Source organism: Heptranchias perlo, chromosome 21, assembly GCF_035084215.1.
Source record: "Heptranchias perlo isolate sHepPer1 chromosome 21, sHepPer1.hap1, whole genome shotgun sequence".
Classification (NCBI taxonomy): domain Eukaryota; kingdom Metazoa; phylum Chordata; class Chondrichthyes; order Hexanchiformes; family Hexanchidae; genus Heptranchias; species Heptranchias perlo.
The window spans coordinates 27022869-27039193 of record NC_090345.1 but is presented as its reverse complement, the minus strand read 5'-3'; the positions used below and the strand labels follow the sequence as shown (position 1 = coordinate 27039193).

Sequence of the window (16325 nt, the reverse complement as noted above, 5' to 3'; positions counted from 1 at the left end):
GAGGACGAGGTCAAGTAAGTTTTTCCCTCATGTTGGTTTGCTCACCACCTGCCGCGGGCCCAGTCTAGCAGCTATGTCCTTCAGGACTCGGCCAGCTCGGTCAGCAGTGGTGCAACTGAGCCATTCTTGGTGATGGACATTGAAGTCCCCCACCCAGAGTACATTCTGTGCCTTTGCTACCCTCAGTGCTTCCTCCAAGTGGTGCTCAACATGGAGGAGGACTGATTCATCAGCTGAGGGAGGACGGTAGGTGGTAATCAGCAGGAGGTTTCCTTGCCCATGTTTGACCTGATGCCATGAGATTTCATGGGGTCCAGAGTCAATGTTGAGGACTCCCAGGGCCACTCCCTCCTGACTGTATATCACTGTACCGCCACCTCTGGTGGGTCTGTCCTGCCGGTGGGACAGGACATACCCAGGGATGGTGATGGAAGAGTCTGGGACGTTAGCTGAAAGGTATGATTCTGAGAGTATGGCTATGTCAGTCTGTTGCTTGACTAGTCTGTGGGACAGCTCTCCCAATTTTGGTGGACGTAAAAGATCACATGGCACTATTTGAAGAGGAGCAGGGGAGTTCTCCCAGTGTCCTGACCAACATTTACCCCTCAATCAACACCTAAAACAGATGATTTGGTCATTTATTTAATTGCTTGAAAGTGGGAGCATGATGTGCAAAAATTGCTTACCATGTTTCCTACATTACAGCAGTGACTACACTTCCAAAGTACTTCATTAGTTGTAAAATGCTTTTGGACATCCTGAAGTCATGAAAGGAATTATATAAATTCAATTTTTTCTGTCTTTTTCTTTAGCTATGCTCTTGTGTTCAGCCCATCACTCATGTACACATCCCCGGATGGTTGAATCTCAATCTATTTGATCAGATCCCCGGTTAACTGAGTCATACAAAGGGTCATCCCAGAATTCCTGTGTATCACAGGGTACTAACTGAACCAATCTCTGCAGAAAAAAGCAGTTTTTCACTCTACATGTGAAGTTCAGTCTGATTCATTCTTCATACACTGTCAGCTGCCCAGATTCAAAGTGCCGAAGGTTCCACCAATTAGACGAGACTTCTTCACATCCAATTGATAAATTAACAGCTGTGATAAACCCAGCGCCCCATGAGACAAAGTCCAACCCTTCAGAATAATACCACGTGTTCAGATTAAAATGGGTCGAGCACCTTTGGATAATTCGCAATGGATAAGGAGGAGGGTTCAGGATAGCATGTCTGGTTTTTCCACACTGAAGAACTGTGCTCAAGGTCTCCCGTTACACAAGCCATTCCCTAAAATAACCCAAGATAATATTTACTGAATTAATTTTATCTTTTTAAAAAATGACCACAATGGTGAATGCTTTTCCCTAACTTTAAAATATCTCATGATGTTGATCTCTATTGAATGAATGTTAAGACCAAACTCACAAAAGTTGGCAGTACAAAAAGCTATGAGGGCAATGTGAACAGTTATAAGGGTGGGCAATGCATATGCAGTGCCACAGGGTGAGTATCCCCTCCTTAACCACTGAAAGTCTTCATTAGGAATGGAAATCATATTTCCCCATGCCATCCTTTCATGGAGGAGTTGTTGCCCACATCACTCGTATCCTAGGTAGTTTCTTTTTTAGTAAACTAATAACTCGTGTTATATGTCCCCTATTCAAACAACGAGTGCTTCACATGTCCACGGAATTCTTTGCCCACATACAACATTTTAAATAAAAATATTCATGCACTATTTCCTGAAAGTTAATCTCAGTAGCAACTCCAATTTTTGACTAGAAACACAATTCTTCTGGATGATAGGTTCCTGCATTTGTGTGACCGATTGTCAGAAGGAAAATGCTAAGAGGCTTCTTAAAGCACTAGAGATGCAAATTGCTTTTCACCAACTTCCACCTGTAATCTATTTCAGTCAGATAAACACAATATAACTGTCTCAATTTATGATTTTCCTTCTCAACCAACAATGAATTCAATACACAAAGGTCTAACCACATCAACATGAACGCCTGAAAGATCTAGATTCAGTGCACTGAATCAGAATTATTTGGCTGCTGCAAGATGGTGAATGACACAGTAAATTTTAAATATCATCTGGTATTTAACACTAAGATTGACACAGACCAGTAAGTTAATGTGAAGATAATTCAATTTACAACAGCAGTAAGCATTTAACAGATTAAGAGAGAAATAATAGAAAAGCAAGGCAGAAGTTAATTATATCTAACTTTGTTTTCTTTAAAAAGATATCAACATTTTGTAAGAATTCAAACCCTTTTTTGTGCCAATAATCAGTGAATTTGCAAAATGATCCCATATAAGACTGAAAACCAATATCAAAATTATTTAAATGAACTAGCATGTTGAGATGTTGGTTTTCTAATCTCAGTTGTTGTTTCCAGGCAAAAAGTGAAATTATAGACCAAACACGGAGTAGAAATATCCCAGTAATGGTTCAGTGTTTCTCTCAATACTTACTTATTTTGCATCATGTTCATTATAACCCAGTCAGCGAGATAGACATTCTTTCCAATGAGATCTTTGAACATGATGAATGTCTCCATCAAAAAGTCCTGAAACAGAGTGCAAATTGTCATTGTTTTGCAAAGGACGGTCAAGACTGCTGCATTACAAACTGATAAATGAGCAAACAGGCAACTTGCATTATAGCAGTTTTTGAACAATAACATTAAATATTTTCTTCACAAAATTAAAAGTATAATTTTAAGCGCATTTTGTTCGAAAATGCTCTCCCAATTTCAACCTCGTAACTTCAAATTTCAAATTAAAACAATTGAAAATCATATTTTAATGTCCCAATCACTTCTTAGCATTTCTGCACTCTATGTCGTCATGCATCATGCTTACAATATTAGAATTATAACAAGCACTTTATTCTAAACACTATATTTCATAATGGGTATTAGAGTTAGTGATCAGCCAGACGAACTGCGGAGTCTTTCCCAGATCTGCACTTTCCTGTTCCTGAGTCTGGTGTGCATAATATGAAATGACATGCTTCATTTCTGAATCATGGCTGGTGTTAGCCATGGATCAGTAGTAGCACTCTCACCTCTGAGTCAGAAGGTTGTGCATTCATGGCCCACTCCATAGACTTGAGCACAAAATCTAGGCTGACACTCCAGTGCAGTACTGAGGGAGTGCTGCACTGCCAGAGGCATGGTCTTTCGGATGAGACGTTAAACCGAGGCCCACTCTGCCCTCTCAGGTGGACAGGAAAGATCCAATGGCACTATTGGAGAGCAGGCTAGTTCTCCTCAGTGTCCTGGCCAATATTTACCCCTCAAACAACATCAGTAAAACAGATTATCTGGTCATTATCACATTGTTGCTTGTAGGACCTTTCTGTGCGCATATTTGCTGCCGCATTTCCTACATTACAACAGTGACTACACTTCAAAAATACTTCATTGGCTGTAAAGGTTACAATGTCCTTAGGTTGTGAAAGGTGCTTTTTAAATGCAAATCTTTCTGTCGTTATCTTTAGCTTTGCTCTGAGTTTAGGCCATCACTCATAGAAAAACATAGAAACACAGAAAATAGGAGTAAGAGTAAGCCATTCGGCCCTTCGGGCCTGCTCCGCCATTCAAAATAATCATGGCTGATCGTCTAACTCAGCACCCTGGACTCCCCAGCCATCGGGAACATCCTCCCTGCATCTAGTCTGTCTAGTCCTGTTAGAATGTTATATGTTTCAATGAGATCACCTCTCATTCTTCTAAACTCTAGTGAATATAGGCCTAGTCAACCCAATCTCTCCTCACACGTCAGTCCTGCCATCTCAGGAATCAGTCTGGTAAACCTTCGTTGCACTCCCTCCATGGCAGGGACATCCTTCCTCAGCTAAGGAGACCAAAACTGCATCAATACTCCAGATGTGGTCTCACTAAGGCCCTGAATAACTTTTTTTTTATTCGTTCACGGGATGTGGGCATCGCTGGCGAGGCCAGCATTTATTGCCCATCCCTAATTGCCCTTGAGAAGGTGGTGGTGAGCCGCCTTCTTGAACCGCTGCAGTCCGTGTGGTGACGGTTCTCCCACAGTGCTGTTAGGAAGGGAGTTCCAGGATTTTGACCCAGCGACAATGAAGGAACGGCGATATATTTCCAAGTCGGGATGGTGTGTGACTTGGAGGGGAACGTGCAGGTGGTGTTGTTCCCATGTGCCTGCTGCTCTTGTCCTTCTAGGTGGTAGAGGTCGCAGGTTTGGGAGGTGCTGTCGAAGAAGCCTTGGCGAGTTGCTGCAGTGCATCCTGTGGATGGTACACACTGCAGCCACAGTGTGCCGGTGGTGAAGGGAGTGAATGTTTAGGGTAGTGGATGGGGTGCCAATCAAGCGGGCTGCTTTATCTTGGATGGTGTCGAGCTTCTTGAGTGTTGTTGGAGTTGCACTCATCCAAGCAAGTGGAGAATATTTCATCACACTCCTGACTTGTGCCTTGTAGATGGTAGAAAGGCTTTGTGGAGTCAGGAGGTGAGTCACTCGCCGCAGAATACCCAGCCTCTGACCTGCTCTCGTAGCCACAGTATTTATATGGCTGGTCCAGTTAAGTTTCTGGTCAATTGTGACCCCCAGGATGTTGATGGTGGGGGATTCGGCAATGGTAATGCCGTTGAATGTCAAGGGGAGGTGGTTAGACTCTCTCTTGTTGGAGATGGTCATTGCCTGGCACTTATCTGGCACGAATGTTACTTGCCACTTATGAGCCCAAGCCTGGATGTTGTCCAGGTCTTGCTGCTTGCGGGCTCAGACTGCTTCATTATTTGAGGGCATTATTTAATTGCAGTAAGACACCCCTGCTCCTGTACTCAAATCCTCTTGCAATGAAGGCAAACATACCATTCGCCTTCCTAACTGCTTGCTGCACCTGAATGCTCGCTTTCAGCAACTGGTGTACAAGGACACCCAGGTCTCGTTGCACCTCCCCTTTTCCCAATCTATCATCATTCAGATAATAATCTGCCTTTCTGTTTTTACAACCGAAGTGGATAACCTCACATTTATCCACATTATACTGCATCTGCCATGTTCTTGCCCACTCACCCAACTTGTCTAAATCACATTGGAGCCTCTTTGCATCCTCCTCACAGCTCACATTCGACCCCAGCCACCCCATGTACAGATCCCCAGAAGGATGGATCTCAACCTATTCTTTCTTTCATTCAACATTGATTTTTTTTTGCCTGATTTATTCTGCTATTAGTTTGAATACTTTTTTGTCCTCAATCTGACTCCACAAGGTTTGAGCCACCATGAGTCAAGTGTCTACTTTGCGGTAAATCTAGACATTCCAACTCACTGAGAGACTTGCTGTGAATTGCAATTTCTTTAAAATATTTATTATATGTTTCCTAATGACTCAGTTGATAAAGAGCACTGCCCAGTGTGAAACTGAGCCACACAGGCACACAATCCCAGGTCATGAGTCAATATCTTTGGAAGAGAAAGAGAGAAAATTGGAGTTGGGAGAAATATATTATATATTAAATTTGTTACATGGAGCACGCATTTCATTGAAAACTAATTGTAAGTACCTGCAATACCTGTTACTTGTGTTATGGCACCATGATAAATATTTTTAATGTTAAAAGGGTCATATTGTCACACAAGCTGCTATTTTATAGTGAGACTATATCACTCAGTGGTTGCACAATCTAGCCACTGGACTACTTCAAATCACTCAAAATGCTTTTCGAAAAATGTTTTAAACTATGTTTTCCTAAGTAACTGAAATTTCTAATATCCAAAAGAAGGGTTTAAACAGAATTTTAAAAAAATTTAAAGATTACATGCTACACAATTAAATTATTAAATATATCCACTGAACTGCTTTTGTGCGTTTTAGCGCTTTCATTAAAAAATTTTGTTGAAGACCTCAGCCTCTCCCAAAAGCCTGGGCTTGGATTTGATATTCTTGCCCAGAATTACGACTGTGAGCTGAATTTGGATTGTGCAGTCTGACAATGTACAACATATCTAATCTCCCAGGTTGCATCTACATTGTTCGTCAACTCTACTAATGGGATATTTTTCCTTAACTTCTAGCACTTTCTGTCCAGCAGCATTTCTTCAAATAATTTTGAAAAAGAAGATACATCTCACAAGCTTTACTGAGGAGAAATTTCTATTGAATGCGTTTTTCTTTTAAAAAGAAGAGGCTGAGTGAGTGAAAGAAAACAATGTTCTGATGATGCGCCTGTTGTAGCTTTTGTTATCTGTTCTATGAACATTAAAAAGTCTATTAAAGATAGAGGAAGGAAGAGAGGGAGAAAAGAAAAACATTTATGGTGTGGGAGCCTCTGAGCTGTCACCACTTACCCAAAGGGGGAGCAAATGGAATGTGGGAGAGTGGATGAAGAACTAAGGATGAGTTGAGTAAAGAGGAAGGGAAGATTCAGGGGCAGTTCGAAGGGTAAGAGAAAGGTATAATGAGAGGATTTTGGAAGGTGGTAGGAAGGGAAAGGAATAGTAAAAAAATCATGAGGTAGCAAATGCGATGAGAGCGATGGGGTAGGGCGAAGCATGAGTGATTGGTTAAGCAAATTGGAAGGAAGCTATGAACTGCTAATGTATGACATCCAACAGAATTCCACAAAGCTTTCAATGCCACTCTAAGAGCAACCAAAGTTTACTTTAGAAAGTACTACTGAAAAGATTGAAAGTAATTTGTCCAATAAATTTGAAATGCATTGTCAGATGAAGCATGTTTACAATGCAACACTATCACTGTGGCACAATATTGCTTCAAAAACTGTTGTGCACCTGTTCAGTAGTCCATATATGTCAGTTCTGGATGCCAACTACATAAATATTATGCGAAATTAGTCAGTTGTTCTACTTACCACAACATCTGATCGCATCTTCCCATAGGTCTTGATTAAATGGGCATAATGATAATCTTCCATCTGCCTTAGGATGGCAGTCATGCATGCAACAAAGTTGCCCTGAAATGTGAAATAGACCCTGTGTTATTACTTTTGGATCACAAAAATCAATGTCATCATGCATCTTACAATGCACCATCAATTATATTATCCTCTGGAAGTATCCCTTTTAATCTATTCTTAAAATCTCTTAAAATGAGACTATGGATCTATTTACATTGCAAATTTAGCACTAATGCAAAGCAATTTTAGGTTTACAAATGCTAAACTGGTGGTGTAAATCAGGGCCTAACTTATCTCCACAGCAAAGCAGTGAGACTCTCTGACGTATGTAATCTCATACCGTTTTGATTTAATACCACATGGTGATGTCAAATTTGGTTACGAAGTGTTAAGGGTCTGTTGGATCCTCTGGACACTTCAGGGGTTATTTTCAACTTACTGCTGGAGTGTAAAAGTAGCGCTGTGGGGTGGGCACCTGTTATAGAAACTGCTCGAATTTCCTTTTTATTGATTTGTTACATATAGTGTTCACATAGTGCTCCTTGGGGCAAAATCTTCCAGATATTTATTCCTTACTTCTGTTAGGTACTTCACTGATTAGGTTGCTACTTGTTCTTTGTTTTGGCTCCTGGTTCGGTAAAATTCACTTCATTTACTTTGTGCAGTGGACTCCACAGTACTGGAGGCAACTCAAAAAAACAACTGAACCCATGTATTTGCAGTTATTTGAAAGATGCTACTGTAGCTTTCAATGTTGACTTCTTTCAGCACTGGTGCAGAATGTGAAAAGTGCATCATTACTGGATTGTTTTGGTTTGTCTGAGTGCTCAGCATGACCATTGACAGGGAAAAAGAAACAGAGTCAGATGAGGGACGGACTGTGGGAGGAATACCAGCAGCCATTTGCATTGCTGCTCCAGCTCTGATGCCACCAGTGGTATGGAGGAAATGAAGCACTTATTGCGGAAGTTCTCCATGCTACCATTGGCACGAGAGCCACTTCATTTGCCTTACAGCACTGCCACCAAAGTCAGGAGCATTGGTAATAGTGTATAAAGCTATTTCCACTAGCTTCGGACATCTGTTAAAATTCATCCAATTGACATTTGATCAAAAAGCATTTTTCTTAATCTTAGTAGCATCCATCACGGGGGTTGTTACTTTTCAACATGTGAAGCTTTTCACTGGGAACTTCCTCGGGGGCTCTCCCAATTACCGTAACTTCAGCAGAAGCTCGGCAGAAATCCCGTTTAAGCGTGGATCCAGAATTTATACTGATCTTCTGCTGAAGTTACAGTGGTTGACCAGAAGGAGGACAGAGGAAATTCCCAGCATTATTGTCTTCTAAATATATACAAAGAGATGTTGCTTGGTCAAGTATAAACAAAATTAAAGTAGTCTGATTTGTGGCTTTGGGCGCAAATCATTGTTTATCAAATGGACTAGTTTACAAAGAGAAACAAAAACTCACTCTAGCTTACATCACAGAAAAAAAAGCTACTAAAATGTACAAATGGCCTCCCACCTTTATTACACTTAAAACAGGTCGATCACAAAAAGATTTCGGCTTCTTCAGAACAGAAGAAATGATTTCAATAATTTATGATTGCCATTCGCTGGTAATTTTTAATGGATTATTCTTCAACATAGAATATAGTCAATAAATATAGAATATACATAAACACAAACCAATATATAATGTCCATACAATATATATATATAAATGGCATTTTATAAAAAAAAGCTTCCACTTTGCACAGTCTAATTTTAGAACATGCACCAGAATAAACTTGTAATTTTGCACATTTATACCATTTAGCCATCATTGTCAATTATGAACCATCTGTTCCTGTCTAATCCAGTTACCGTAACACAAAGCAAGCCATCTTTTCAGATGGCAAATAATAAAAGCAGGCCTAATACATAAATTCTAACTATCTGCATTTTATGCATGTGTTTCGGATTTGGTGTCTGCGCTTGCTGACCAAAATCAGCGGTACTCCCCGGGATTCCCTTCTCACCTGTGCCTGAAGTTGCTGGTCCAGACAATCAGAACTATGCTACACACTGCGGTCAGGGATTCCTAATCTTGTGATAGTTTCATGAGATCAGAAGTTCCCATCCACAGCATGGAACATAGTTTTGATTCCCCCAGAGAAACAGTGCCAGAGGGTGACCCTGCTTGCTCATTCTCTGAGCTGCATTAGGGGCTCTTGTCTAATCTCTCCCACTCTTGATTTTTTTCAGCCAGCTGGCATCCTCTCTGTCTATGTGTGGCTCTTCCAGCCACCAGGCCTGACCTTCATCTCTGTGGTCTCCCCATTTGTCAGTGCTAATGATACAAGTAATAATAGAGAAAAGAAGTGTTGGACAAACAGGAGAGAAAGGCAAGAATAAGAAGGGAAAAAAGGTTAAGTGAAAAGTGAGGAGCAGGGTAAAAAAGGGAGAGAGAAAAACAGGAGTGATGGGGAGATAAAAACCGGAGTGAGGAGAGAGGAAGAACACCACAGAAGAGGAAAGGGAAAAGCAGGAGTGTAGGGGAGTGACGAACAAGAGGCATACTTCAACAATCTGCGACTTACAAAGACAGTCAAGCGTTTGGATCATGCATCTGCTTGTTCCAAATTCAGGCTCCCAAATCAGTACAGGATCAGATCCCAGCTACTTGTATTCAAATTTCTGGGTTGCTGAGCTGCCCCGTGAATTACTGTGGCTCAGTTTTTAACATACGTGTGCTTTAGAATCACATAATTTCCACACTCGGCCACTGAGGAGTCATGGCTCTGGTGAAGAAGTTGACAAATGGAAAGAAAGTATGAAATTAATTGTTTCAATTATACCCTTATCCTTTTACATTTTAGTTGAAGCAGCCTAATGAAGTGCTGTTTCTCTCTATTACTGATACTCTTTTAGCGTACCCATCAACCGTCCATGTTTTATGCAGATAGTCAGGTTTTTGGATCTAGTGCTCATGGGATAACTTCCATGAGGTGAGGGCAGAGGTGGGGGGGGGGGGGAGGGGAGGAAGAAAGTATTTAGCAGGTATTCAGCTTTCCTTCCCCCTGTATAGGTCATCCCATAAGCCACCAAAGCTTATTTGTAACACACATGCACTATCGCTTCCTATGTTGCCCGCATTTGGTGGTACAGTCAAAATGAAGGTCAGGATTGAACTTCCTCTGTGAAGTAGTTGAAGGTAAGGCCAAGGCTACAGCTTTAATGTTAAATTGTTGTTTGGCTGATGTGAATTCATCAGCCTTTGGAGTCCAAAGGAAAGTCACAAATGATATGAAAATACATATATGTGTATATAATTTATATATAATATATATTTAATTGGCAGGTGAGGTGGAGCTCTGGCATCTCAGCACACATATTTCTCGTGTTTTCTTGGAACCTGTCTCAGTTGCTGGCAGTGGAGAATCATATCAGGTGGGTCAAAAGCAGAAAGAAAGTGGTAGTGAAGTCTCCATGGACTCCCAAGTATTTGAACCATGACCTTGATGTGCGAAAGAAGGGGCATGGGACATGGCCTCAGTGCCATCTTGTTGCTGAGCATGAATGTAGAAAGTGGCTTATAAGCAACAGTTGAGGAGAAGCTGGGACTGACCAGCTACTTGCCGTGGGAAGATGGTTCACAGCATCTGCACCAGACTATATCCTGCCCTGTACCACTTGCCAGATGGAGGAAAACACTTTTCTCTCTAACAGGTGCAGCTTCTCCCTGGGCACCAAAAACCGACTGTGCAGTAGGGATAGGAAGGAAAGTTTCCTGGCCTACATACTCCATCCATCCAGTCCTTTTCATAAGAAATATTCAAGAAAATAATATTTTTTGAGCTAGATAATATCCTTTGCATCTGAAACAAAAACAGAAAAAGCTGGAAACCTCAACAGGAGAGTCAGCATCTGGGGAGACAACAAATGAGTATGGATCAGGTGATAGATAATTTTTAAAAACTTGCCAAGTAACTGCCACACAAAATGGGGGTGTATTAAGTTTTTCATTTAACAGCATCCATCTTCCGTGAAATTAAATGATTTTTTAAAATGTACTTTTATGGGCCTCAGAAACATATAGTTATAGTTTCCAAGTTGCCTAAACTGAAAGGAATCAAGCCTATGGATTGTTTACAGAGAAATGGATGAACACTGTAATGGTCTATCCTTGCCCAGCTTTGAAAGAAATCCAGAGAATGATAAAATGACTTGTGAAATTTGGCAAAATAAACACAAATGTGGGCTTCTACATTACTGAGGCCATATATCCCTGCTTACAGAAGTGAAAACAGCACATACAGATAGTACTCAAAACTAAGATGCAGTCTGACAGCAGCCTGTGGTCTCAGTTGAACCCACATACGTGACAGCTCTAAACATAAATAAATTAAGCACACTGTAAATAACCATCTTAGTGATTATAGAGTGGTTACACCTCTAACATAATGCTTTCTCTCCACAATATAGGCTGATATTTTTGTAGAACTGTTGTCATTACTGAACAAATAAACTTAGAAATTACATTTTTGGGAGTATTTAGTGAAAAGAAGAACATAAATATATGCTTAAAGTTATTTCCTAAATCTTTTTAAAACATCTGTAATCAGCAATGGACAAATAAACTTCAACATCAAAGAAGGAAGGAAGAATAAAGTTGAGAACAACAACAACAACTTGCGCCTTTAACATAGTAAAACGTCCCAAGGTACTTCACAGGAGCATTATCAAACAAAGTTCAACACCGAGCCACACAGAGATATTAGGACAGGTAACCAAAAGCTTGGTCAAAGAGGTAGCTTTTAAGGAGCGTCTCAAAGAAGAAGAGAGAAGTAGAGAGGCAGAGAGGTTTAGGGGTGAAATTCCATAATTATGGGGCTAGGCAGCTGAATGCATGGCCGCCAATGGTAGGGTTCCCTTGTCATACAAAACTAGTATTAAAGGCCAGGGTTTTCTGCTTCTGCGCTCACTAGCTGCCGCCACTCACTTTAATAGGTAGAAAATCACAGGCTGGTGGCTGCAGAAGCGAAAAACCCGAGCCACAAACTGCCCGACTGTCGACAAGCTACCCATGACCGTACATTGGCTATTATACTTTTATCATGTATATTTTGAGGCGATAATGCAATGAGGTTTTTATGTTCAGTACCAAGATGTGCTGCTTCTGAAAATATTTGTAAAGCCAAAATATAAAGATATAACTAAAATGTTTTCGGATATTTAAATATCCAATCAAATATCCAGTCATTTGTGCACAAGAAAATCTTTTACAAATATCTGAATGCAATATAACATGAATGAAAATATAAGAAAGGCACCACAGAGCACAGACACGATCATTTCACAAAACAAAGATAGTAAGGCCAGCAACACAAAAGGTAATTCTATGCCTAAATCAGTCTCATCGGTCATAAAAGAGCATTGATGGTAAAGGAGAACAACTATTTAAGCAGTTAACCATAACATCACAATGTAATCAGACCAGAGACAATCTTAAGATCAGATACTGCTACAAAAATTTGTTAAGAAATGTAATATATTCTATGTAACGTGTTCCTGGCCTTATTACACTAAAGTTAAATATATTTAACTGTATTCTATCGCCACTAAAAAGAAAATGCATTAATGTGAATTTCCAGTCACGTCTGATTGCCGCTCTCATCCATCAACTTGTGCTCTGAAGGTACCTATCCATATAAAAATATGTATGAAAGAAGCATAAAATCATTCTGTATGCATGCAGTTTGGATAGTTGGCTCCCTAGATGCATGAAAACCCATTTTCTACTAACAGGTCTTATACTCTCAGAATGGATAAAGTGTTCAAATATTCCTCATCAGTCATAAGACCTCAGATTTAAACTGAATCTAATATTTTTGTTTACCAAAAGCATTTAAAATTACATCAGATGACTTAGATTCTGGCATAAATTTCCCACAAGAATGAAAAGAAACTGCCATCTGCAATTAGATCTAACAGCATGATTTGATTTCGATTTGCATTTTGAAATGTAACAAAACAATTGCTATCTCAAATATAATTAGCAATTGAGCTCTTGCCCTCATAACAAAAATCACAGTACTTATTGCTTTTTGTTGGTATGTCTGCCAACGTAGCTGATATAGCAGAGTGTGCAAGGTATGGTAGTCGGCATTCTAATGCCAAATACAGAGCTCACATTACTCACAAAACATTAAGATTCAACCATCATGTCTTTTTTTTGTTATTTAATAAACATGGCAACAGTGCCAGCAAAAGTAACAACACATAAACCCCTCACAAATCAAATTCAGCTTCCGTACAATTCATGTTTATTCCAACAGACATTATTTGTAAATGACTTGGGTTCAAGTTTTAATTGGGGGCATTCCTGAGGGAGGTGAACTCGACCCTTCCTTGCTGAGGGCACAGTACCAACAGCTGTAATAATAACTGACTTAGAATTCAACAAAAGATAAAAATAAAGCAAAAATTATAATATCTAGCAGATGCTTTCTACCCTAACTAGAGAGATAGAATTTACCAATATATGGTGATTAAGTGGAACAATTCAAGATTACATATTGTATTTCATAAAACAGAAAATATATTTTGAGGTTAGATTTCAGACTCATTACTTAATAAGTTGCAATTTTGGAACAGGAGTTGTATTATATTCTTGATATAGATATAGCCAATGATATTAGGTAGCTAATTCTTTGCTTTATGATTTAAACTTCAAGAAATTCATAATGTGACGGACTCCATTTAGACCCAATCATAGTCCTTTACTGTCTCCTAAAATGCTCTGAGAGGCAGCAAAATCATTTGTCTTGAGGGGTTACATGATCTCATCAGCCTCCGCAAAGGAACAAAAGGTAAAGTGGAGGCAATGAATTTATAGATGGTAAATATAAATGCACGTCAATCTCTGCAGAAGATTTGTAATTATCTGATACTTCCACCATATAATAAACCTGCTACAGATAATAGCTATCATACAGAAATTGATAAAGTTGCATTGATTGCCTCACCCTACTAATCTTGGGCATTTACAACCTATACAGAGGAGGAACTTTAGGAAATGATAGAATTTGCTTGATCAGAATAGTCCCCAAAAAGAATCTATTAAACATTGTGCATCTGCATAGACTTCCCTTCTACACAACTTGACTTCTTGTTGCATTTTTGTCAAGCTTTTTTTATGTCAACTTTTCTCTTATAAATTCCTATGTCCAACTTATGCATTTTGCCTCTATAAACGCATCACTGAGATTATGCAATCTGGCCACTGGGTTCCTACATATTGTTTAAAATGCTTTCTGAAAACCTTTTTCAATTGCCATTTTATTTGTTCAATAACTGAATAAGACATTCAAAAAATACATTTCTCACAATAACATGATTAACTTTATCCACTAAAACTGTGTCTTTTAATGTCTTATTTAAAGTTTTTGCTCAAAGGCCTCAGTCTCTCCCAAATGCCTGAGCGTGGACTTCATATTTTTATGCAGAGCTGTGACTCTGAGCTGAATTCAGATTTTGCAATTTGAGCATGTGTAGTGTACTTAATTTCCCAGTACAGTTCAGTCAGTTGCACTGATGGGAGTATTCCAACAGATTCTACTCAGAAGTTTTTTCAAATTATTTCAAGAAAAAGTAGACTCATTTAAAATCTTTAGTCAGGTAACATTTATAGCCCTTAGAAAGTCACAAACTAATGCTGCAGGTTATGGGATTCCCCCCTTCCCCAACAATGCTGTCAGTTCCACACCACCTCCCCAACTGCTGACAGACACAAGGAAACCAGTGATCCAAAACTCACATTCAACCCCCAGTTGTGCCAAACCCCAGGTTTCGCATTGACAGTGATGCCTGGTCAAAAGGACACTCCATGCTACCAAACTCCAGTAGCTCTGCTGTAGCACTGCCAAACTACCAAGGCACCTATCCCAGTTCCGCCTAACCACAGAAGCATTCTACGAGTGCTACCAAAGACAAGAACCATCCGACAGCACTAATCAAAGTGCAAGACTGCCCCTAAATGCAGCTAAACCTATTGCCTCACCCCATACTGCTAAATACCAGATATCTACCTCTAGTTTGTGCATCTTGCATATCGCCTTGCTGTGTATTTAGCTTTAAAAAGGGCAAGGGATAATTAAATGAAACAGAACATTGGGCAAAATTGTGAAATTCAATCCCCAAAGCACCAGTAAAAATCCAAGAATACTTTTTTAAAAAGGAATGTGACTTATTCAGTCAATGAAAATCAATGGCCTAGATGTTATCCCCTATGTAGCATAACAATCCCTATGGTTATAAAACAGAGAATCCTGACTCAGTGTGAGCAACTGAAAATCTGCTATATCTTATTCAATCTCACGTCTTCATGTGAAGCGGGTTAGAGCCTGGGAGATAGCTGGACTAGAATGTAGAGGTGTGGGTTTTAGCTGCACTGGGGACAGTCCTAGGTATTGGTAGGTGTGGGGGCCTTAGAGATTGGTAGCATGGACCAATGGCTCTTTTAACTTGGGATCACTGAGAAGAAGTAACCTGAGGATTGTTTGGCAGAACTCAGAGGTGGAAGTTGGGGTTTGTTTCACTGATGCACTTCTGAGTCTGTTTGTAGTGAGGGGAGGTGGAGGGCATGGGCCAGACAGCATTGGGTAGGGATGGGGGTCCAAAGTCTAGCAGGATAAGCAACTTCTAAAAACATTAAATTTAGTGTTTTATGATTGGTTTCAGAAAATTTCTCTGTGTATGTCTGTCTCCCTCTGTGGTCTCAATCTGTGTCTCATAAATGTCAATAATTAGAATGTTTACATATTCTAAGTATCCATTAAACACAGGTGATAATTAAGAGGTTTTCTTTGCTTTCAAAATTCAACTTATTTATGCTGTTTTTTTTTTAAATGAGGAGGGAACTGAAATTAAGTTGGAGACACTTGGGAAGACTCCCCTGCTCGTCTTCGAATAGTACCATGGAATTTTTTATGTTCACATGGGAGGGCAGACAGAAGCTCGCTTTAACGTTGCATCCAAAAGACGACGCCTCTGACAATTATGTCATTATAAGTAGATAATGGGCACTGCAAGTTAACTCTGGTGTGTCGGAGGCATGGGGTCCACTTACAGCAGTGACTAGCTGTGCCACTAAACCCAAGAAAATATCTAGGACGGACCTGAAATTCATAACAGCAGATTTAAGTATAGTTTTCTTTAATAACCCAGCTAAAGTTCAATTTTGGCATCTTTCTGAAGAAAACAATGTTACATTCTACACCACAAGTACCCGGAATGATAGACAATGTTAGTTATATTTCCATTCACCTAAAATGAACAATTCAAGGTTCATAATTTCTTTTAATCCTGAAACTCCTAACAAAGCAATACAATTTGAAGCTTTTCTGGGAACTGATACTAACTGCCAG

At 39.8% G+C, this 16325-nt stretch overlaps 1 protein-coding gene and 1 long non-coding RNA gene across 4 annotated transcripts in view; one reads left to right on the top strand and one right to left on the bottom strand.

Moving 5' to 3' along the window:
• Positions 1-16325, bottom strand: part of dock1 (dedicator of cytokinesis 1) — a 472808-nt gene that overhangs the window by 173663 nt on the left and 282820 nt on the right. For all 3 annotated transcript variants that reach the window (XM_068002361.1, XM_068002362.1, XM_068002363.1), the window contains 2 exons: positions 6871-6972; positions 2486-2580 (listed from right to left, as the gene is read on the bottom strand). In XM_068002361.1, coding sequence (XP_067858462.1) covers positions 2486-2580; positions 6871-6972 — 197 coding nt within the window. The remainder of the gene's footprint in view (positions 1-2485; positions 2581-6870; positions 6973-16325) is intronic.
• Positions 1-16325, top strand: part of LOC137340086 (uncharacterized) — a 46662-nt gene that overhangs the window by 15541 nt on the left and 14796 nt on the right. The window contains exon 2 of the long non-coding RNA XR_010966698.1: positions 10259-10347. This is a non-coding gene — a long non-coding RNA (uncharacterized lncRNA). The remainder of the gene's footprint in view (positions 1-10258; positions 10348-16325) is intronic.